The sequence below is a fragment of the Danio rerio genome, chromosome 5 (genome assembly GCF_049306965.1).
Source record: "Danio rerio strain Tuebingen ecotype United States chromosome 5, GRCz12tu, whole genome shotgun sequence".
Lineage (NCBI taxonomy): Eukaryota > Metazoa > Chordata > Actinopteri > Cypriniformes > Danionidae > Danio > Danio rerio.
In genome coordinates, this window is record NC_133180.1 from 23,101,064 (window position 1) to 23,125,802 (window position 24,739).

At 35.4% G+C, this 24,739-nt stretch overlaps 1 protein-coding gene across 4 annotated transcripts; it reads left to right on the forward strand.

Annotated features, from left to right (window-relative positions):
• The first annotated feature begins 935 nt into the window (after positions 1-935).
• Positions 936-24,739, forward strand: LOC141385800 (uncharacterized). 4 transcript variants are annotated; one of them, XM_073952119.1, is made up of 12 exons: positions 6,247-6,312; positions 15,854-15,890; positions 16,003-16,051; positions 16,362-16,559; positions 16,664-16,857; positions 16,943-16,973; positions 17,084-17,130; positions 21,561-21,588; positions 21,896-22,078; positions 22,355-22,539; positions 22,658-22,697; positions 23,569-24,739. In XM_073952119.1, the coding sequence occupies exons 3-11, from the start codon at positions 16,036-16,038 to the stop codon at positions 22,691-22,693; spliced, it is 918 nt and encodes a 305-aa protein (XP_073808220.1). In that variant the 5' UTR covers positions 6,247-6,312; positions 15,854-15,890; positions 16,003-16,035; the 3' UTR covers positions 22,694-22,697; positions 23,569-24,739. The 4 variants fall into 4 exon arrangements, 1 of the variants encoding a protein (XP_073808220.1); XR_012406811.1 differs by lacking the exons at positions 16,664-16,857; positions 16,943-16,973; positions 17,084-17,130; ... (3 more) ...; positions 22,658-22,697; positions 23,569-24,739 and adding exons at positions 936-1,065; positions 1,960-2,103; positions 2,383-2,694; ... (1 more) ...; positions 4,292-4,352; positions 4,827-4,874 and having other exon boundaries at positions 16,362-16,451; XR_012406812.1 differs by lacking the exons at positions 16,664-16,857; positions 16,943-16,973; positions 17,084-17,130; ... (3 more) ...; positions 22,658-22,697; positions 23,569-24,739 and adding exons at positions 936-1,065; positions 1,960-2,103; positions 2,383-2,688; ... (1 more) ...; positions 4,292-4,352; positions 4,827-4,874 and having other exon boundaries at positions 16,362-16,451.

Consider the following 24,739-nt stretch of genomic DNA (forward strand, 5'->3'; position numbering starts at 1 on the left):
TTATTATTCAGACATATGAACAATTTTCTTTATTTTAATGACTTTATACAATTCAGATTATACCTACATTTCAATTGTGGGTTGTAATGATATTCAATCGGGTGCCTTTTTTTAAAAATTTCAATGAATGCATAATGGTAAAAAATTAAAGTGTATGTTTAATCTAGTCGGATGACTTTCTTGTGTTTGAGTTGTGTGTGAATGTTATATGGTGTTTGTATGTTAGCTGCAGCGAGACAAGCAGAAATTTCCTTTAGCTAAATTACAGTACTATGAGTAAAGCATAGACCATTTTGAGGGATGTAAACAAAAACAATGGTCACAACATATTTCCTGTTTTTTTTTTTAGTTTCTATAACTTCTGAGATTGCAAAAGGGCTACATATTGATAAATAATGTTATGATTAACTGTTTTAACATTAAGTTATGACTGAATTGCCTCTTGTTACAGTTATGAAATAGTTTAATAGCAAGAAGGAAATGTTTATGGAGCACATAAAAATTTTCTATAGAAAAAAATAATTAAATTTAAGAAACTAATGAAGCAATGAAACTTGTTTGTCATTATTAAAAGCTTAGCTGATTAGGAAAATTGAGTCACTTGGAGATATTGCACATTTTAAATAAATAGCCGTATTTTTTCTTTAAAATGTTATTTTTACATGTTAGTAGAAAGAGGTCAGCTGTAAAAATATGAGTGTTATTAAATGGATGAGATTTGTTTTTTAGTGGTTAAAGTAAGGTTATACAAGAATAAAAAAAACACATTAACAGAAGCAAATTTTAGTACCAATTTTTCATTCCATAGATAATAAATCCCAACATTGTTCTTCCAACAGCATTGTTCTTCGTGTTTATGCTGTTTATGTCCGGTTTATAGTCTGTAAAATAGCTAACTATTTCCTGGGGGCGGGCATGGGGAGGAAGAGAGGTGCAGTGACTGCAGCTGAGGAAGTGAAAGTGAATCTTTACTCGGAGACCAAACCGGACTGTACAAGAAAGATCAGACCAGATTGACGGCTTGTTCATATTACAGCGAATAGACTGAACATCTGAAGAAAATAGGTAGGGTAAGAAAAAGTTTATGATATGCTCTTTTGACAAATTGTAGAAAGCATAGGTTTCTTTTCGTTGTTTTTGCGTTTCATTTACCGCTGTAACGACGCTAAAATACATTTGGCACGGTCAAATGATTGTGTCGATCACAAAACTGATTTATTTTAGTATATAAACAATATTTAACGCAAAATCATTCTACCGTTTGGCCAAAAGAGGGCGGCCTTAATTACACCTCGTGTGACGATTGAGGTAAAGTAGATTTATATTCCAAATTCGTTTGTTTTTGAACAGTGACAAGCATGACAACATCAGCACTTTTTTTTTACTGTAAACAATGTTGTTGATAGTCATTGGCTGCTAATATGATTTCATAGAAAATATTAATATATATATATATATATATATATATATATATATATATATATATATATATATGTATATATATATATATATATATATATATATATATATATATATATATATATATATATATATATATAGTACATTAATGTAAATAATTTGCAAAAGAAAAAAAAACTTTCTGAAATTATAGCAAATTATTAAGGAGAAACCCGGAATCTGCAAATATAAACTTCTTCTCAATCGTGTGATGTTTCTAAAAAGGAACTTGCTCACAACTTGTTATGATGACTTGCACTATTCCTTTCGGTTTCAACATTAGACCTCACCATCTCTATAAATAATTAAATTACACACTGTTTTGTATATTAAATATGATTATATTTAGATAACACGCATATCTTGTGAAAAATGCCTAAATAATAAAAAATATATATTTGTGAGAATTTTTTTTAGTATTTTTGTACTCTCTCTCTCTCTCTCTCTCTCTCTCTCTCTCTCTCTCTCTCTCTCTCTTTCTTTCTCTCTCTCTCTCTTTAGTGTGTGTCATTTTTCTCTTCTGGAAATCAAGGCAGTAAGTTATTTTAGTATATTGTAATGGTGAAGGTGAAGCAATGCTGAAGTGGTTTGAATTCATTCTGCTGATTCATGTTCTTGTTTCTTTTTTAGGAGACAAAATGGAAGGTATCAAAAGTTCAAATTATGTACATTTCATTTAACATCATGCTCAGACATATAGTTAATAATGTATAAACATGATGGAAGTTACACACCTTCCAATTCTGTTTGTGCTTCATTTGTTTAGTGCAGTTTTACTGAAGAGGTTTAACATTTAATATCATTTTACTAATATTAAAATTAAACAATTACTTTCTCCAACTGAAGGCTGTGAATGTAATTAAATACGTTTTCCTGTTTTTTGTGGTTTTTCTGTGTACATTTTTCTTTCTTTTTTTAACACAGAGTTTCAGATCATTTTCTCAGAAGAAGCTCAGTCAGTGTCAATTAAGAGTGACCTGACTCCTGAAATAAGTGCTGTTGACCTGGAGATTAGATGGTTTAAGGGGACCGACTGTGTGTGTTTCTACAAGAACAGACACTTGATAGTGGGCATAAATTATAAGGACAGAGTTATTCTGCCCTTTGAGAAGCTGAAGGGAGAAAACAACTTCTTACAAGAGATTTTGAAAAATATCAGCTCACCAACAGATGTTGGTGATTACCTGTGCCGGGTAACTAGAGAAGGCAGAACCAAGGAGATAACCTTATGTAAGTGTAAGTTTATATAATTTGATTCTACACCAGCTCTAATCTTATGTCAGAATTTTTTTAAATTTCTAGTGTAGAAAAGGATTTATAGTGTGTGACAAACTGACACGTTTCCTCAAAGAATCAGTGTGCAGAAGAACTTTAAAATAAACAAGCTATCCAATCACATTGGGTTAAAAAGTTGTATTTTTTCTGTTCATGTTGCTTTAAGTATTTAATTGGTTTAAATGTTCTAATTGGATTTCATTGTGACTCATACAACATTATTTTCCCAACAGCATTAACACAAGCCTCTGCCAGAACCACATGGAAACAGGTAATGCTCAAAAAAATTTCATTTACTGGAGATGTGTCCAGTTGTTGTTTTTTTTTTTATCATAATCATCCAGAGCATCTAGGGTTGATTTTCCAATCTGACTCATTTTTTTAGTATCTGGCACATTTGAGCATTTATGAACAAGGCAATCACGCTCAAATCTGCACTAAAAACAACCAGTCTAAGTTCAGTAGGTTCAATGTTTGACTCTGTTCTCCATCTGTTCATGAGAAGCAGGCAAAAGGATGGCCAGTGGTAGTTTACAAAAATTTTGTCTTGAAGAGATACTAAGTTATTTTATGCACCCCAAATCAGCCATTGTGTTCTGTGTTTCAGTTGTCGTTTTATGGTGTATGTTTTATGGTAAAAACTTGGTAATGTGTACCTGGAACTTGGCCTGTGTTTTGGCACCTTGCTGCAATTTTAGTTTCCCTAAATAAGAAATTAAAGAGTCTGAATTTGTGTCTATTTAATCTATCTCTTCTATTTGCACTTACCCATTTTATTTTTTGTTTCTACCTCATTGATTTGATCTAATCTATAATATGATAATTTGACATATTTTGTGGTAGATTTTTTCTTCATTTACCTGACTTGGGTAGAATAAAAATGTGGGCCATTATCTACACTCACTACCATCTACATATCACAAACTTGTCGGTTTATTAATCAAATTTTTTTACTCTTTTCATATTTTATCCATCCATCCCTATGCAAATATGATGTGACCATATATGAAGATATATCAAATTACAGCTAATATTTAAACGTCATATTTAATGTAACTTGATTGCTGTGATAAGTGACTTGATTGCTGAAAAACTCTTAATGGAATTTAGCGAATAGTGTTTATTCAAAGAGCTTATTAAGGGAAGCATGGAGTGACTGTAATATTTTTTTTTGTCTCAAGAAGGATTGACAGCAGAACCAACAGATAAATACATATGATTAAACCTAGCCTAGTAGTTTGCTTGCTGTGGAGAAGATGATTACCATTGATGTGCATTATATGAATCCCCATCACAATTTTAGGTTAATACTATTCTATTGAAGAAAAAAGCCACCAGCATCTTGGATGGCCTGGGAGATTAAATTTTTAACAGCACTATGGAGCAAATTTCCTTTTTTGGGGTGAACTACGGTATGACCTTAAATGTTGTCAGATAGCCGGTTTAAACTCTATACAGTACGTACACTATATGCAATAAACTATTTTATTACATGCATAGAAAATTTTAATATTTATAGAATTTCATAAAAGTTAAACAGTGTTTTTCATTTTATCAGAGCGACAAACAGTGGACCGATGAGGAGAGAATAAAGATGACAGATTCTGCTTTATTGGCAGGTAAGAGGATTAGTTAATTTCCTGAATGGAAATGTCCTAATTTACTATCACTCTTGTCATTCAATGTTATTTTTGGAATTTCCTTTACTGAAAATAGTTTTAAGGTTTTGGGGAAAAAAAAACAAAAAAAAGAACTTGTTGGACTTTTTTTTCCATTTAGTGGAAATATAAACAATATGGTGCTCAGTGCTTGAACTTCTAAATTGAAAGAAAGTAACATTTTGGGTGACAAAGGTTTAAATAAATTATCATAAAATTTTATTGGGAAATTAAAGTCCTTAAATGAAAATATAGCTTAAACACAGGGTTCTTGATTTATTTATAATAATACAGTACTGGAGGTTATCTTCTATATTTACTCTGCATGTCTATTATTCGTGATATGTAAATATCATTATAAGTTTACATCATTTTAAACATATTTGTCTTAAGGATATAATATACTTGTATTAATATTGGGAATTGTGTGTATAGTTTTCTCTGCTCATGAAAAAGCGCTGCTGCAGACAGAAGCATGTTCAGGTAAGTAATGGCTGTTTTAATGATCAATAGTCATAATATATTTCTAGACAGGGATTCAGGTAAAAAAATATCTAAAGCATTCCTTTGTTGAACAATTCATCAGTCTTCTGACTGGGTTTTACACATTTTCTGGTAATATTCAGAAAATCAAAGACTCAAATTAAGGGGAGGTGGAAATTAAGACAAATTGCATTTTGGTGCATTTAGAGGAACATAAGGTCACTCCACAGCTGTTTTATTTACTAAATGATATAAAGATAATATCTTAAATTAAAATAATTTTTATCTATTCATATTTGTAGACATCCACAGAAATTAGCTAATTTATTGTTCTCGTATGTAGGTTATTTGTGTTCATGAAGTAGTGATAAGAAGTATGCTTAAACATACATTATAAAGCAATACATTAAATATGGTTATCTTCTATATTTATATCATATCAGTGATCCTTAATATGTAAATATTTAAAAAAATGCAAGGGCCAATTATTTCACTAGATAAAACCCCTTACTATTCAGCTATGATCATGTAGAGCTTCTTGAAGCTGCATTAAAACTGTGTTTTGAACCTTCAACATGTCACCTATTTTCTCAAACAGACACACATATGCACCAATGGCAATATGTACATTTGACGACACTCATTTATTAGTCATTTTATCATCTTCTTGCTATTCCACCTTTTAGTAAAGAAATGAAGGTTTTTGAGGAAAACATGCAGGATTTTTCTCCATATAGATGACTTCTATGCAGTTCTTGATCTTCCAAATTGACAGAAAGTAACATCTTGGATCACAAGGTGCATGTAAAGTATTAAAAAAATTTAATTGTGGATGCGAACTACACTTTAAAAAATGTCTTCAGGTAAGGCTACTGAAGAGGACACATATTACAATGAATGATTGATCAATTAATTGATCGTAAATTTAAACAATGATTGATCTTGAGAATTTGTAGTAATTGACATCCATATTCCACATACAACTTTTTCCTCCTTTTCCACACTTGTAAAACACTAAGTTGGTAGTTTCCCATATTCTACATATAACTTTTTAACATGATTACTTAATGTGTAAAGCTGCTTATGTGCAACCCAAAGCTTGTGCAAGACAGTCTTTTGGCGGTAAAATATACATATGTATATTTTATATATGCAAGACCCTTATTCCTAAACTGGGATCGTCTAAAGTCCTTTGATGCTGCATTAAAAGTTGCAATTTGGAGGTTTAAACCAATGAGCACTATAGAGGTCAACTATATGGTAAAAAATCATGAAATGTTTTCTTAAGAAGATGTCCAAGATGTTCATCTCTTTCTTTTTATGTTTTCTTTTTTCTTTTTATGCTTTCTTTTCTTTTTCAAACTGAATGAAGAAATGGACTGGCTGATTGTAGAAGGGAAAACCGATACATCTCAACCAGATAATGATGCACATTTAGGTCAGTAGCTACTGCTTTGAATGTGTGTGTGTGTGTGTGTGTGTGTGTGTGTGTGTGTGTGTGTGTGTGTGTGTGTGTGTGTGTGTGTGTGTGTGTGTGTGTGTGTGTGTGTGTGTGTCTGTCTGTCTGTCTGTCTGTCTGTCTGTCTGTCTGTCTGTGTGTGTGTGTGTGTGTGTGTGTGTGTGTGTGTGTGTGTGTGTGTGTGTGTGTGTGTGTGTGTGTGTGTGTGTGTGTGTGTGTGTGTGTGTGTGTGTGTGTGTGTGTGTGTGTGCACGCGCTTAACAGGGGCTTTTTCACAGTATTTGCTATAATGTTTTTTTTCTTCTGGGAAAAGTCTAGTTTTTTTTTTTTTAAGGTTAATATTATTAGCTCATTAAGATTTTATTTTTAAATTGTCTACATAACAAGATACTGTTGTACAGTAACTAAGTAAGTTTTTAAAATGTTTAAAAATTCTGTGCAGTAGAGTGAAGAGGCCTTTTCTGCTCACCAGGTCAAAGGCCTTAGTTAGGTAGATTAAGCCGATGTAAAGTGGCTGTCTCTGCTCCCAGCACTTCTTTTGTAGCCCATCTCAGTGAGAATATTATGTCGATCTCTGGGATCTGAAGCCACACTGTGACTCTGGGAAGATGTGTTTAGCCAGTTCTTGCAGTCTGTTCAACAGCACATGGGCAAAGACCTTTACCATAATGCTAAGCAAGAAGATGCCACGGTAGTTGTTACAGTTGCTGCAGTCTACTATCTAATAAACATTTAGAAGTCTGCCCAGTGGTCACTCCCAAGTTTCATTCCTTTGAATGCTTGATTTTTAAGGGTCTCTAAACCCATTTTCACTGTTACAGTATTGTTACCATCTACAGACCTCCTAAGCCGAATAAAGCCTTCAAGTCTGAATATGCTGACCTGCTGTACATGCTGTCTAACTCTTGTCCTGGGGGATTTTAACATCCAGATAGACAAAAACTCTGCAATTTCAATAGTCTTCCTTTCTTTACTTGAGTATTTTGACTTAAAACAACTGGTGAACTTCCGTACTCATAATAAAGGTCACACTTTTGACTTGGTAATCACTAATAATACAGGGTGGGCCATTTATATGGATACACTTTAATAAAATGGGAATGGTTGGTGATATTAATGTCCTGTTTGTGGCACATTAGTATATGTGAGGGGGCAAACTTTTCACGCCCCATTCACACGGGGCTGAAGCGATCGTCATAGAAGCGTCAGCCAATGAAATTCAGTCAGCAATAGGCCACTGTCTAGCTGGTGTATTTGCATACAGCGATCTGATTGGCTGACGCTTCCATCGGCGCTTGAAAAGTTGAGCTAGTCCCAACTTCTGCAGCAAGCAACGCCTCTGAAGCAACGCTGACAGATCCACAATGCAGTTCGGCAAGGCCTGACGTCACCCATTTAAAGTTAATGGGAAGCGTTGACACTGACGCCTCGTGTGAATGGGGTGTCAGGATGGGTGGCGACCATGGTGGCCATTTTGAAGTTGGCCATCTTGGATCCAACTTTTGTTTTTTCAATAGGAAGAGGGTCATGTGACGCATCAAACTTATTAGGAATTTCACAAGAAAAACGGTGTGCTTGGTTTTAATGTAACTTTATTTTTTAGTTATTTACAAGAGTCTGACCACATATAAAATGTGTTTAATGTGCTGGATGGTCAATGCAACCCTTTTCTTCCCCTCTCCACACACTGATAGAACCACCGCATTAGAAATACCAGCACAGGCTTCCAGTATCCGTAATTTGAAGTGCTGAAAAGCTTGTATGCACAGACACCTCACAATTAATAATCTGTTTGAGCCTAATCGAAAATTTCATGGTACAGCAACAGCCTTAGTGAAGGTCACAAATAATCTGCTTCTTTATTTCTTCAATTATGATACTTCTTGATCTTAGTGCAGCCTTTGACATGGTGGATCACTCCATATTACTCTCATGAATGGAAACATTCTTTGGTATCACAGACACCACTCTTAATTGGTTTGAGTCATTCCTCTCTAACTACTCTCAGTTTGTCTAGATGAGAGAGCTTAAATCTAACACCGGCCCTGTCAAATTTGGCATGCCCCAAGGATCGGTTTTAAGGCCCTTTCTCTTCTCCATGTACATTTCACCACTTGGTCATCTCCTGGGATCCCTAGGTCTAAAGTAACATCTTTACGCTGATGACACACAGATGTCCATTCACACCAAACCTGGTGATCTTTCAGCTCACTTGGTACTTGGAACACTCACTTGGAACACTGTATTTTAGTGATAAAAAAAATGGATGTCCCAAAATGTTCTTTGCCTGAACACGAACAAGACAGAAGTTATGTTAATTGGTTCTTCCAACCAACTATGTAAAACTAAACCTCTTAATATTAACCTAAATGGCTCGGCTGTGGAGGTTCAGGCCAAACTAAAGAACTTGGGGGTAATATTTGACAATAATCTAATATTTGACCCCCACAAATTCTGAAAGGGACTGAAATTTGTGAACACATTATCTCTGCATTGGCCACCAGTCAGATTCTGTATTGATTTTAAAATCTTATGCTTACAAGGCCCTGCATGGATTGGCTCCACACTATCTGTCTGAACTCTTAACTTGGTACATCGCTCCACGTGACCTCCGTTCCTCTGACTCTGGTTTTTTAACAGTCCCCTCCACCTGTCTGCGCTCTATGAGTGACCAGGCTTTCACATCTCTGGCTCCGAGGCTCTGGAACTCTCTCCCCTATGTCATTAGACACTCTGAATCTTTTGAATTGTTTAAATCATCCTTGAAAACTCACTACTTTACACTCGCCTGTTTATGAGGTGTGCATTTTGCATTTTTGGTTTGCTTTATGTTTCTAGATATTTTAATGTTTTATCAATTTTGAATGTTTAAGTAATTGTAAAGGTTTTAGCTTGAATGATTAAATTTGACTTTTACTCTAAACTGTTTTATATCTGTTTTATATCTACGTTTAGCTGTAATGACTGGTTGCTGCTTGCCAAAAGTTGCCATTGCTGAGTTATATATGGCATCTCGAATGTGGCTCCATCTGTCTTCAGTGCTGTTGTCAGGGCAATCCTTAAGGACCTCTGCAATGGCACTAGTAGAGCATGTACAGACTTCTGGGCAGGCCCGGATTGGCTAATCGGCAGGACCGGGAGAATTCCCGGTGGGCCGATCCGTTTTTTGGCCGCGAGTCCCTAGCTCCAGAATCTGTTGCTCTCAGCAGTCACACTTTTTAAATTTATTTATTTACTTGACCACAACCTTTTTATTCATTTTTTTATCGCAACTCTTCTTTTTTCATCTATTTTAATGATGATAAAACTTAGTTGTGTCTCCTTACTCCATACTGCTGCTGTGGTCCAGCGGTTAGCACGTTAGGTTAATACTCTGTGGGCCCGGGTTCGATCCTCGTTAGAGTAATGTAATGTTTTCATTTTTATTGTTAAGACATATAATACTGTTAGGGTTGTTGGACATTTGAAGTTCTAAAGCAGCTGTTTTCTCAAAAAAAGACGTGATAGTGTCATTAGAAACTGAATTGGAAATGACCTTATTTTAATATAGTCAGTCGTGAACTGAGGTGGGCCGGTGAGGTGAGGCTTGAAACTCCAGGGCTAAAAAAGGAGTCCCACTCCGGCCCTGCTTCTGGGACTGATGTCAGGGCTGTGTTGATACGTGGCTGTCTTTTCTGTTTGAAGTTATGGATCTGCTTGAGTCGAAGACATACTTTGTTTCCAACAAGCGAGTGGTCTGTGTCACAGTCTGCACTGATGAGATCTACCTGGGGCAAATGACAGGACCTGGGGTGGTGCCAGGACATTCTGTGGCAGAGTTTGTTTTGAAAAAAAATGTGTTTGCCATGCACAGATCATGGTACAAGCAAAGTTCTAACAATCTCTGACCATTTTCTGTAAGCTTCCCAATGCTAAAGTGGCTGATACAACGGGGCCAGGAATTGTAGTCAGCTCCGATCCAGGCATTGAAGTCTCTGAGTGGGAACAGGTGTTCTGTGGTAGAGATCTCTTTGATGGTGGTCTCAAGCTCTTCATGAAATTTGTCCTTGATCTCAGCTGAGGAGCAGAGCATAGGAGCGTAGATGCTCAGAAAATTGACTGAGCCAGAAGTAGAGAGGTGGAGAGAGAGGATCCTAGGAGTGCCTCCAGAGGGTGCCTTGATTAACAGAGTATTGAGTTTCTCACAGCAAATTCAACGCCATGAATACGTGGCACCTTATGTTTCTTTCCTTTTCAGAAGAATGTGTAATCCTGTTCTCTAAGGCTGACACTGGTAGGAAATCTATTCTTTAGGGTTGCAATATCGATGTCCAGTGATTTTAGCTCATAGTTGATTATGGCTGTCTTCCTGGCATCAGCAAACTTGTTGTAATTCAATAGAGCAGACAGGACACTGTTCTGACATTCCAGCTTGCCAGCCGAAGAAATGGCTGTTTGTTTTTTCTTCTTGTTTTACCTGGTGCGGGTTTTACAGTCTGCTTTTATCAGTTAATCTACTTGCGTTACAAGCACCCATTGAAGCAGGCAGACTGTGGTAGGTCAGCACCTTACTGGCTGTGGTCTGCCTGAGCTAACGCCAATCTGCTCTAGGCGTATAACTCGTAACTGCTATCCCCTGTGTTGTGTTGCCACTGGTGCAGCGGCACTGGAGGGGCCTCTCCAAGGTGCAAGCTTGGGCAAAGCTTATGAAGATCCTGGGATGCTCAGTCATTAAGATCCCCCTTTTAGCCTTACCGATGTAGTCCAAAGAAATGCAGAGCAGTACTTTTAGCATCAGATTGCCTGTTGGAGCTGCCGACGCAGTGCATGAACACAAGCAGCTGTCTGCCTTCGGAAATTTACTCCTGATTTGGAGGGTTTACTCCCCCACACTTGGCCATTGAATCAGTCACTTTCAATTTCATTGGGTCAGTCCTATGCCCTTTTAGCCATTGGCTGCCAAGAGCAGCTCAACTGCCTAGCGGTGTAGCATAAACACCACCCTTTCAGATGGTTTAGCCCGCTAGCTAAGGTGGTTTACCAAATTGTGGCGCTTGGATCCAGCACATGAGAGATTTAGGAGATGGATGATGACCATTGTTGTATGTCATCTCTGCAAAGTAGAGTGCAGCTGCCGGACAACAAAGGTACTATCTCCTATATGTATGTTTTATGTTTCAAATTAAATATGCAGTTGAAGGACCAGGGAGGTGCAACCTTTAACCAGAATTGGACAAATCACTTTAGACCAGCTTTTAGTTGGTCAATGGTGCAGTCTATTTTAGTTCCTTAATATAGCAACACCAACAAATGCACCTGAAGACACCTACTTTTTAGACCGGCACACCCATGAGTCCACAAAGTGGTACAAACGGATTTGCTATTTATTGTTTAATAAATAGCAAGGTGCAAAACATAAAAATTAGGATTGTTAATTATTATTTTTGAACAGTACTGCAAAACAACCTTATTAGGTCTAGCATTTGTAATCAAGTTTGTTTGCCTTACCTGTCTTTCTCTATATGGATAACTTTTCAGCATAGTCAGTATGCTCGGTTGATCACATTATATGCAGTTGTAGTGATACAGAGCGCTCGGGTTCAAGTTTGGTTTCATAGAAAAAATAAAATCAAGGTAAAATTATGTGGTGGTGATGGACTTTTCTCTTACATTTGGAATCACTATTAGTTGGTTTTAGGCAAGGCAAAGTAAGTCTATTTATGTACCACATGTCATACACAGGGGCATTGCAATGTGCTTTACATAAACAGGAATAAAAGAAACAAATATAAGAAAATAAAAACAAATAGTAAGCCAAAACAGATCAAAATGTGTTAAAACAGGTTTTAAAAAGAAAAAATGTTTTTTTCACCCAAGTAATACATTGAGCCACTAAACATTGTTCTTATGATGTTTTCCTACAGGAGGAAAACACAAATTACTTCCAAACACTTAAAATATAGTCTGTGTTAGTAAATGCAAGACTATTGATGAAATCTAGCATAACACTGTATGACAACGCTTCAGATGACGGTTCTACAGCTCACAGCTAATCAATCTGTCAGATTCTGGAGTGCATTACAGCTGTAAAGAACATTATAAATGATAAATGATCTTAAATAAAACAAATACATTAATAGAGATGGTTTACAAGTATATAACTTTACTCACATGGGAAACGGAGGCCACGTGAATGGTTTGTGAGCACAGTTAAGTGCACACAGCATCCCATATCATCTGATAATTGTAGGAAATAATCCCAAAAGGCAATTGACTGTGTAAAGCCACATAAAACAACACAAACATAGGATGAATATCCTGAAATTGAAATCCTGAAAGTGGCTAATCTGCCGGAGTCAGCTGAGGTGACGTGACGACGACCAGTGAGACATATCTGTCAATGAAATGGCCACGCCCTTAATTATGCAAACTTAATATAGCCTAATATAAAGGAAACTGATGAGTTATAAAAATAATTCACCCCCCTCACAGTTGTCATGAAGAGTAATATTAGCTGTATGAACCAAAATCGTTCTTTGTACCAGGCTGTAAACACCCCTTTTTTTGCTATAAAGTTGGCCATTCTAACAGTGGGCTCAATTAAACTTTGCTCTTTTATGGAGCCAGGACTAGCGGAATTTCGATGAATTGCAGTTTCAGTTACATCCGTATAGGCCTCCCGAGGGAGAGCAGGAGGTTGCCGCTTGGTTTTCAGTCGTGATTTAAATGTGCCTAATGTTGAAGCACATCTGATCATTTCTGGAAGCTGATTCCAGCAGCGGGGGTGTAGCAGCTGAAGATGGATTTACCCTGCTTTGACTGAACGCTTCCAATTTCTAGTTTATATGATCCTAAAGTTCTGTTAGGTTTGTATTCAGTGAGCATATCTGTAATGTATTGAGGCCCTAGGCCATTTAGTGATTTATAGACAAGCTGAGATGTCATCAGCAAAGCTGTGGTAGGAGATTTGGTTCTTTCTCATTATTTGGCTCAGTGGGAGTATATAATGATTGAACAGGAGAGGTGGGACTCCACATGTCATGGGTTTCCACCTCGATCTATGGTTACATATACTGACAGTATTTTCTCCCTTTAAGGTAAGTTCTGAACCATTTGAGACGTTATTCTGTGATCAACAGTGTCAAATGCAGCACTGAGATCAAGCAACACCAGCACTGTTTGTTTGCCTAAATCTGTATTTAAGTGAATATAATTGATTATCTTTATAAGGGTGCTCTCTATACTGTGATGTGCTCTGAAACCAGATTGAAAATTGTCCAAAGCTTCAGAACTTGTTAACCTGGTTAAAAACAACTTTTTCAATGATTTTGCAAATGAAAGGGAGATTTTAGACTGTAATTGCTCTATAGGGTGTAATCCAGGTTGCTCTTTTTCAAGAAAGGTTCAACAACTGCAGTTTTAAGTGAGTTCAAACAAGTCCCTGAGCGAAGTAAAGCATTTACCACATTTAGGAGATCCATTTCTAAACATGATGTGGGGTGGGGGTAATCGTGAGGTTTATCGTCATTAAAGCAGATGATCTGATGGTTTGCCCATTCAGTGTTCATTGTGAGACTGCATTGCTATCCGCTGTGTCTGCATTCACACCCGGTGATTTAGGAGTAGAGAAGTCCTCCTCATTAAAAGTGTTTATACAAACAAGATTATCTTTATAATGATATAACAAATTGAGGTTAAGTGTATATGAAATTACGAATGACAAATGTAGCAGGGCATTAAATTACTGTTTATTTCTTTGTATTTTAACTTTGTAATTTCTAAAATCATGGGTCTCCTCACAGTTTGCGTCTCATTTTGTGAGCCAACTGACTGTTCGCTCCACTCTTTTCCCCCTGCACTGCCAGGCATGCACACTCCTCCCTCTGCTCACAGTGCTGCTCCACGCCCATCGAGGAGCATTTTTTTTTATTTATTAAAAATTTTATGAATTCTTGAACTGAAAGAAGGGAGTTTTATGGCAAAAATGTAGAACTTGCCTTCTAGTGAATGTATAATCTTAAATGTGCAACTAAACATACTCTTAGAAACCTATTTTGCATTTTGCAAAAACTTTAGGCTAAGGCACACCCTTTCAATGATCCTATGTTCAGATTATTCCTCTCCTCATTCGCCAGTGTATGGGAAGGATTAGGTGTGGGCTAGGGTTAAAATTAGGAGATATGTCTTATATATAATACACAATAAAGATATAGACCAGGGGTCACCAATCCTGGTCCTGGAGGGCCGGTGTCCCTGCAGGGTTTAGCTCCCACTTGCCTCAACACACCTGCCTGGGTGTTTCAAGTATACCTAGTAAGACCTTGATTAGCTTGATCAGGTGTGTTTGATTAGGGTTGTAGCCAAAATCTGCAGGACACCGGCCCTCCAGGAACAAGTTTGGTGACCACTGATATAGACAATTAATAGTTACTTCATATAATGGATAATTCTCAGGGGCGCATTTTATAGCACAACACTGGCACTTGATTTTGAAGAGCATAAAGGTAACAAGCTCAACTTTAATTTAGAGCCCTTTATGATTTTGTTTAGAATTCACGTACAATGATGAAAAGCTGAAAACATCCTTAAACCTTTTTAGCAGTTCTCACAAATCACACAGTGCTTACAGTAAAGGCCTACTGTGTAAATTGTGATTATAACAAATTTTGGATATTTGGCTGTTGTTGAGCAAAGTTAAAAAATAAAATATGGAAAGCTGAAATTTGGCAAACAAGATTTTCTCTTTAGTTACTGCATCAATATATTGCTTCGGGTTAGTGTAACCTCAAGTGTTATACCCTTGTTTCTTCAAGCTATATGATAAATATAATGTTTGCTGTTAATTAAATGGTGCTCATTACTACCTTTTGCCTCAAACCTTTAATATTGTTCCCTTATAACTAAGCATTCAAACTTAAATTTGGTATGTTATTATTACAAAAACTTACAAAAGTTGTACATTTGTTTTATTTACCACATGAAGTGCAAACTGCATACTGTGGTAAAAATAGTGTAACAAGTTATTACCTTAAAATGTTCTCTATGCAGTTTGGGGTTTGGGGTTGGCCAATGGTTTTAAGTCTGTTTTTGTTTTTTCTAATTTTCATAATAGTTTACATATACAGTACAAATGTGTTTGGTAGATTTTTTTCATGGCAGTAGATTGCCATGCTCGTCAAGGGGGCTTGATTTTATTTGAAACTGTATACAATTATAATGCAATTGTAAGAAAAAAGAAACTGTGATGTAAAGCTGCCGAACATGTTATTCTTAAAATGTCTGTTTGAGGGAACTGCACCAGTGACAAATTGTTTGACTCTTAAAGGTACAATAAAAGGTCTTTGGTTACATGTATGTATTTTTGTTTGATTATTCTAGCTGTAGTCAGTAATTCATGTTGCTTTATGCAGAATAATCCCTCCTAATTTCTATATTAACTATTTTACTTTTTTATCAGTGGACATAATATATTTTGTAATCTATATTATTCAGATGGGTTTTTTATTCACTTGTACTAATTTAACTCCAAAATATTTTACAGATAAAAAAAAACTAATTCTTTGAACAGACCATGCAAGGTAAATCTCATACTGTCACAATTTATTTGTTTTTTTAAAAATAACTGTCTTGGCGCATAATACATTATATGTACGCATAATAAATTTTTTACCACACATTGTGTGTCTGCAGGAAGAAGAGGAGTGTAAGTCACATTCAAAGAAGATGAAAACGAATGAAGGTTATTTATCTCATATTATAACTACTTGTTTAGTAATGTATAAATTACATTCTTGTCTTGCTTGTTTTTGTTTTTGTTTTTTTTTTTTGTAAAGAAAAAATCATTCCTTAGGATTCCTTCTTGGGAAAAAGTAATTTAAATATGGTATCATTCATTGGCCCCACAATATAGTACACAATAATTTATTGCTAGTAGATTATACATTTAAGTGAATGGAGTGCATGTTATTTAAAGACTCCAGTATAATAAAGCCTATAATAAATAAATAAATATTTATTTATTGATTTTGCTTTTCCCAAATCACTTTTAGTTGCAGTGTTCACTTTTGAGGCTGGAAAGACAAATGACTGTCACAAGAAATTTATTCCCAATCTACAAAGCCGAATTCAGAATCTGAAGGAAGTTCGGTCAGTGGATGAGAGTGACGTTGTTTTGATTTTCTGTCCTATTGTTTCTCGAGCCGGAACTGACATTGATGCAGCCCTGGCAAAAATCAATTACCCTACAGGTAGTTTGATTGACATTGTCAGATTATTTTAATTATTCAATTTGAAGAGTAGTCGATCTGAAAGAGATACAAAATTATATCAAAATTTATTTGTCCTTACGCAGCCTCTAAGCTGACTGTTCTAGTGGTGCTTCACCACACGTTTGACCCAGAGAAAACTGTATCAGACAGCAGCAAAAGTGTCAACAAGGAGAACCTGCTCACTGTGGACTGTCTGTTCTATGAAGATACAGGATTACTGCAGTGTCAGAGGAATTCAGATGCATATGATAAGTCTGTCAACTGGTTAATAGAGCAGGTATTTTGCAAGATTTTTTTAAAACTAATTTTTAATGTATTAAACACATTACATTTTAATAATAATCTCATGTTGTAACTTTTAGGGACACAAAATAGGTGTCACAATTGCTCAAAGTAGGTTAAAGTAATTTATATCACAAAAAAATGAAAAAGAATTTTTGATTTCGGATTTTTCTGCTGCATGTACTAAATCTCAGTAAATATTGTTTTGTTTGTTTGTACAGGCAAACCATTTTCCCCTTGGTCTTCCTTTTTCAATTCCATACCAATGGTAAGAACAAACTCACTTTTGCTAAATACTAAAATTACTGTGCAATTATTGAATAGCAAGTATTTCAGAACACACAACAGCTTTCTGATGTCTTTTTTTCTAATTCCTGCACAACCTGCTTGATGTAAGGTGCCTTGGGGATTCTTAAACCACAAGATTTAAAAGTTTCTTCTTGTGCAGTGTGTCTTAGTGCACAATAGCCAATGCCTAGTCTTTGATTCTTCATGACATCATCACAGCAAGTCTAGCATGTAAATATTTTTTTAATGGGTTCTTGCAGCAGCCTGTAGCACAATGACGTAGTGGATCAGGTCCAATACATACTGGATGCGCATGCTTGATCAGTTGTTGCTAGAAACAAGAATTATATGTATTAATTATTAAATTACCCATTAGGACTGCTTGATTATGAGAAAAATCATAATCACAATTATTTTGGTCATAATTGTAATCACGATTATTCAAAACGATTATCAGTTGAAGGCAAAATTATTCACCCTTCTGTGAATGTATTGTGAATGTATAGTCATTTTCACGTGGAACTTAGCTTTGCAGAGCAACATGTGTACAACTGGAAAGTATGTGATGGAATAATCGTTTATCTCGATTAATGGTATTTCATAACAGTTACAAGCCAAAATCGAAATCGAATTTTCGATTAATTGCACAGCCCTATTACCCAATACATTGTGTGTTTAAGATGTCTACACCTACCCCAAATGTAAATCCACCCTTCAAAGTTATTAACGTCTACATCTACCACAACCCTTACAGTAGCATGTGTGCTACAATGTCCACTGCATATTTGAACTGATTCAGTATGTGCTACAGACTGCAGCGAGGACATCTTTTCTGTGTCCGAAATCAGCCCCATATACCCTTATTCACTATTCCTACATTAGTCCACTAATGCAGTCCACTTGAAGGAGTGAAAAAACAAATATCAAATTTGTCATGTAGCGTTATCTGCCTGTCCAGTGACGACATATCGGTTTCTCATTATTATTCATACTGTAGACTGAGATTTCTTATCCTATGTTAAGAGCTTACTTCTTAATTATTCATGACAGCACATGCTTTTCGAAGACAGACCTGCCAACCTGTGAGACTGTGGCCATGCATGGCCAGTTTATGTGCACGGCATGCAGTATTTAGCCGTTCATGAAGGATCGTATGTGTTTGTTTCTATGATCCACGGGGTTTGTTGGATCTTTTTCCCTGCCATGCTGTCGGGGCCAATGTAGCAAAGCTGTTTGTGTGTAGCAAGTATCAGTTGAGTTCGTTACCATTCAGACACATCACCTATATCCGTGCTGCTGTGTCCACCATATGTTTAAAATCCTCCAGATTATCGGCAGGGTTAATGGTTGGAATAAACAGGACAAGAGGCCTGCTGCACTGCTATCCACTGTGTCGGGGATTCAGCAGAAGTCTTTTTCTTTAATAGTGTTTATATAAACAATAAAGCCTACACTGTATCCTAGCTACAAGCGACAACACATGATGAAAGGAATATTTTCCATGTTAAAGGAGTTTTTGTTCTAACCATCAACTAAAATTTGATGACATGACAACCAGTACCGATCCACCCTATAAACATGCAAGGTGCGTAGGTCCCTGCAAGTTATGAAAGGCCCCCTCAATAACCCCCACACCCATAGTCAAATTTCTTGTCACTAGAATCTTGTGCATTGCATGTTGTTGGGGCTATGGTGTTATAATGTAACCTGCTTAGTTACTCTTTACTTTTGTAATATTTATACTTTTTGCTAAATAAAATCTATCTCGTGGATTTTTATAACACTAAATCTGGATCTCATTTCATGTCCTCCAGAGGTAGATTTTTTTGGCCACAGCTGCATACACTGATGCAACCTTCATGACTGAAAATAAATATGGTGTTTGTTCTAAAATATAATTGGGTAAATTGGCAGTGAGCAGGTTATAAAGACCAAAACAAAGACGTCAAAGACATCCTAACACGGAATGCACATTTTTAAAAGAGAATATCTGACTTCAGCATTGTTTGTCAGATAAACATATATGTTCACTTAGGCTTTTTTAAATATCTGTAAATGTATTATGGTTTTTATATTACTTAGAAGAGTCAAAAACTTTCAAACAGCACTTTTAAAACTTTGTCAGTTGTCTATTTGTAATGAAACATACAGTAGACTTTTGATTTCTGTCTTGATGTATACAAACATATATTTTTATTTAATGTTTTATTTTGAAACTTAGACGGATAGGATTACTTTGCCCTCTTGAGGTCAGACAGAAATTTCTCTGTAAGATGTTTTTCAAAAGCTTATGCTATAAAACGGCATTTATATTTTATGCAGCTTCTTAATGTCAGAATGCGCAGCATAGACGTCACATGATGATTGATCATGAAGCAATGTTTATTCTGGCATATGTACCCATGACATGTCTAAATTTTATCTAGACAAAATTGCATAGTCTGACACAGTGGCTGTCATAACACACTATAATTGTGTAATTTGAATGGGGCTTTAGTTTAACATGAAAATCTGGGTTGTGTTTCACATCATTCTTAATTTGTACCCTAAGCTGTACCTTATCATTAATTTACATTTTCCAAAACATTCTTGGTTAAGTACTCTTAGCTACAGTTGCATGTAAGTTTTGGCCCCTTCTCTTAAAAAAGAAAATGTACACAAAATGTACACAAATTTTCATCAATCTGTATGAATCGAATCCAATCTCAGATCTGTTTACATGTACTCTAATAATTGTATTTTGATTCAAACATCCATTTATGTGTGTTTTATATACATTTTGATTAAAACTGTTGTGCAAGTGCTGTGCATCTGTGACTTCATATATGCAGAAACAGCAGCGATCTCAAGTTAGAACACTTAAAAAAAATTATTATTTTTTATTTTTTTGTTTTAAAGATGATCAGCCTGCAATGTCAAGTTTACAATTTTATAAATTAAACATAGGTCTATGAGTACACTGTTTATTTATGGACCAATGTGCTCTTCCTCTGAATCACCGCCTGTAAGTTAAAATGGTTGTAACTTGTAATTGCACCATGTGTCTTGTACAGTATCTCTCTGGTTAACTATTTATGGGGCTATTACATATCGCGTCTAAAACCACATGGAAAACTTTACATGTGATGCTTCCTTTCCTTTTCCTCTGCCTCCTCTCCACCAATCAGCTGGTGTGTGATCTGGTGCAATATGGCTGCTATCGCATTATCCAGGTGGTGCTGCACATTAGTGGTGGATGGAGAGATTCCCTACCATTGTGTAAAGCGTTTTGAGCGTCTAGAAAAGCACTATATAAATGTAAGGAATTATTATTACCATTTTACCTATGTGAAGCTGCTTTGACACAATCTGCAATGTAAAAGCGCTATAGACATAAAGGTGAAATGAATTAAATTATTATTATTATTATTCCTTTACCAATTAAAACCTTGTGATTCCCTGTTGAATGCTCTTGCTAATCTACAGCCATATCACCCTTCAGACCAAGACCTATAACTCACTGAAGCTAAGCAGGGCTGAGGTTGGTCAGTTCCTGGATGGGAGAAACTATCTAGGTTGCTGTTAAAAAGGGTGTTAGTGAGGCCAGCATGGGGTGCTCAGTGTAAGTCTGTGTGTCTTGATGCCCAAGTAAAGTGAAGGGGACGCTATACTGTCAGTGAGCACCATTTTTCGGATGAGACGTTAAACCTAGGCTTTAAAAATACCATGACACTTCTCGTAAAGAGGAGCGTGTCCTGGCCAAATTTCCTCCATCGGCCTTTACCCATCATGGTCTCCCAACCCTCCCCATCCATCCATGAATTGGCTCTATCACTGTCTCTTTACTCCACCAATAGCTTCCCCCAAACCACAAATGCAGTTAATGCTGCATTCCTCATTGGGCTCACACACATACTCCACTGCTGGCTGCACTGCTTGTTGGGTATTCCTTTACATTTTGCGCTGAACGCAGTTGACCAATCACAACAGATTGGGTCACCAGAGATTAGCCTCACACAAAGGACGGGTTCAGAAAAAGTGAATTGCTGGACAAATCTTATGGGAGTGGTTGGTATAATTAGGTCAAAGTAAATGCATATTATAAAACAATGAAAGCGTTTACTGACCTTGCATACATATCAGCTTGTTGTTGGAGGCCCTCAAACCCAAAATATGACCTTTCATAATGCATATGGGGGCTCTTTAAACAAACAGTTACTTGTGACAGATTGTGACAGAGGTGAAACAAAATGGGTGGTTGTGTTTGTAAGTTTGAGTTTGTGACATTAAGCAATTATCTGAAACTAAGTTGAGAGTGAAGTTTGGTGTTGGTTTTAAGAGTAAAAGACTAAATTTGGGTTTGTCTGTATATCCTCTTTAAAAACAAAAACCATGCAATCTCACATTTAATATTATCATTCATCTCTACAGATGAACAAACAGGAAACTTCAGGAGACAGTAGGTTACAATTATGTTCTTTAAGTATATTTGATATAGTTTTTATACAAGAAAAGTATCATATGAGACATAGTATATGGATATTACTTCAAATCATTCAAATCAAAACGTTTTATGCTTAATTCAATGTTAGAAATGTGTTTTATGTAAATTTCTAATAAATATTACCTATCTAAAAAAGTGCATATGTAATAATGCTAGGTAGTTAGTCATTTAAAATAAAAAACATTATTTGGAAAAAATTTGGTAATTTAGATTGCCACGTGATGCACTTTATTTTGCTTTATGTTTGTATGATCTGTTTTAGGTTCTGCTCTCTCTTGTCAAGTGAAATACTTCTTGAGTGTGACTGGAGATGCAAAGAAGCATCATGAGTGCTTTATAAATCATCTGCAGCAAAAGATAAATCTAAAGAAGGTTTCTGTTGTGAAGGACAGTGATGTGATTCTGCATTTCTGTCCTGAAATCGATGATTATCACAAGAGAACAGGTAAAGATCACTTCATCAGTTCTAATTATTTTTGGTTTGCCGTCTTGTTTTATGATATTTTTTTAAATATAGCAGGATTTTAAAATTAACAAAGAAATGTATAAATTAGGAAATAGAGAGTGAATAATTTTATTGTCCACCCTAATCTTTAACATATTCATCAGTTTTATTGTTGGTAAGTTTGTCAGTTGTAAATGGTCTGCTGTAATCATGATTTCTCTCATCTATAATAAATGACTAATGAAAATCAACAAACTGTCTTTCTATTATTTTCAGACAAGCCTGTTGTACTCATTTCACTTTATAAAACAAAGGATCAAGAATCTGTCAAAAAAACTGATAAACTTGAAAATAGAGGACTACTTCTTCCAGTGGATTATGTTTTCCTGGAGGGTAAAGAACCGCTTGACTGCCAACTAAACAATTATGGAATTAAAATGGTCTTCGACCTCCTAAACAAGGTGAGCTTTTGTTTTTGTAGAATTAATATTACTTTTTGCAGATGTTTTAAATGTAATGACTTTAACAACACAGTAACAATAAATTCCGTCATTTGTGCTTTGCATTCAACCGGTGAAGACACCGGAAGGACGAAACACTGAAGAAACTTCATGAAACAGTAAGTTAAACTTAGATTATTTAATTACTTTCAATGTACAGATTTTATTAAAAATATTTTATATGACACTTATCTACCACATCTTAATCTTTTGTTGTCAGATTATTATTTACTTCATAATTGTGCTAGATTTGTATTTTATAAATATGATTTATAAATATGTTGCTTCTGGAATCTTGAAATATGTTAAAGAATCAATGTTAAATAAAACTTGCAGTATATTATTAGATGAATTCAATTATTCAGATTTACCCATGGTGCATTTTACACTTCAATTTGGGTTTAATTTAGTTTGATAATTAAGGTCTTTTTGTTTAGTTTAAAAATAGAAGACACTTCCATTGTTTCACACCCTCTAAAATAAGGTCCATTTTTTCTTCTTTCTGTTTTTATTATTTGCTTCATTGCTTGCATTGGCTCTCTGTTTAGTCACATATTATTTTAAAAATGCTCAGATTGCATATAAAGCTCTGCATGAGATAACTTCTTCTGATATTTGTGAGATTGTTACTCAGTACACACTCGAGTTCTCTGCTGATACTCTCACAGTTCAACAGCTACCTGTAGATTTAAATCAATGGGGAGGAGAACCTTCTCTGTTGCTGCACTTAGGTTATGAAATGCTCTTCCTTATACTATCAGGAATGCTTCCACACTAACTTAAACATCCAGGGAGATGTTAAAAACTCATCTTTTTAAGATTGCATTCCTAGATAGTTGATTGTTCTAATGTGTTTATGATTTATTATTTGTCTATACTTGTATTTTATTCTCTCTGTTGTTGTAGCACCTTGGGTTTTAGAAAAGTGCCTTAGAAATAAAATGTATAGTTGTTGTTATTATTATTCATGCTGTGCTTTGTATGTTTTAGAGATCATTAAGGCTGGAAGGTTGATTGACACTGAGCTTCAATACACTGCTGCAGCTCTGTCCATCATTCAAAAATCTTCTGTGGTTTTGACAGCAGAATACATCCATTCTGTCTTCAGATGAGAACAACCTTTGCTTGTGTGTATCAGTTTATTACTATTATTTATTCTCACTTTCTCAGAGGTCTTTGTTTTGTTAAACTGCATGTGCTTGAAATTGAAAATATTGTCTTGATAGGAATGTACTTGTCGTAATACTCCATAGTTAAAATATCCTACTGTTTATCAGTGGATGCAAATTAATTAGCTGAAATGAATGACCAGACAATGAGTATACAAAAGCAGTAAATGTCATTAGGTATTGGTAAGCATGGTAAACCTCATGTATGACCATCAGGGTATTGTTTAATTCAATGTATGCTACAGAAACAAATGTGTACTTCACCGAAGTGTTTTGTGGTGGTGTCTGTTTTAATCACACTGCATTTATTGTTTGTTTGTGAATTGTCTTTGATTGATAGATTTTCTCTGCCACTGTGTTTCCTGCAATTCGTTGCCTGTAAAACTGAACATTACAAATCTCAGTATATTTGGTTCTACTTAGGGGCAGATGAATTTATCTTAAAATAAGTTGATTAGTTAACATGAAAATAAATGTATAATGTAGACAAATTTATCAAGTGTATAATTTACTTAAAGTAGTTCCTTTATTTAATTAAAAACTACAATTTGTGACAGTTTAAAAAATATCAAGCAGAAAAATCTCAAGGTTTTAATAAGAAGATATGCTTGGCATGTGGTTGTGTTTACTGTCCTGATTGTGTAATCTGTGATTTTTCTTCTTATAAAGTCAAATAAAGAAAAAAATCTAAATATTGTAAGATGTGCTGAACTGTTTTCTTAATACACAGTAATAACAGTAAAATAACTAATTTATTGTGATATCAGCAGAATGAACACTAGTTATGTTTAACCAGTGGGAGAATATATCCAAGCCACCTATGTAGATATTAGAGAAAAATTTTACTTGCTAATCAATGCACTCTGTGGCACCTTTAATATTTTTTCTTCTTTTGATTCATTTTATGATGTTAAAACTCACACAACTGATGTTTGTTTAATGCATTCTGTGTTATACAATTAATAAATACATTGTGATGACTGGATTCCCTA

Bases quoted from the DNA above. Each gene is read 5' to 3' on its own strand.
- LOC141385800 (XM_073952119.1), top strand. The intron at 16,858-16,942 runs GTATTTTGCAAG...TGTAACTTTTAG, and splicing joins TCAACTGGTTAATAGAGCAG to GGACACAAAATAGGTGTCAC. The intron at 22,540-22,657 runs GTGAGCTTTTGT...CAACCGGTGAAG, and splicing joins TCTTCGACCTCCTAAACAAG to ACACCGGAAGGACGAAACAC.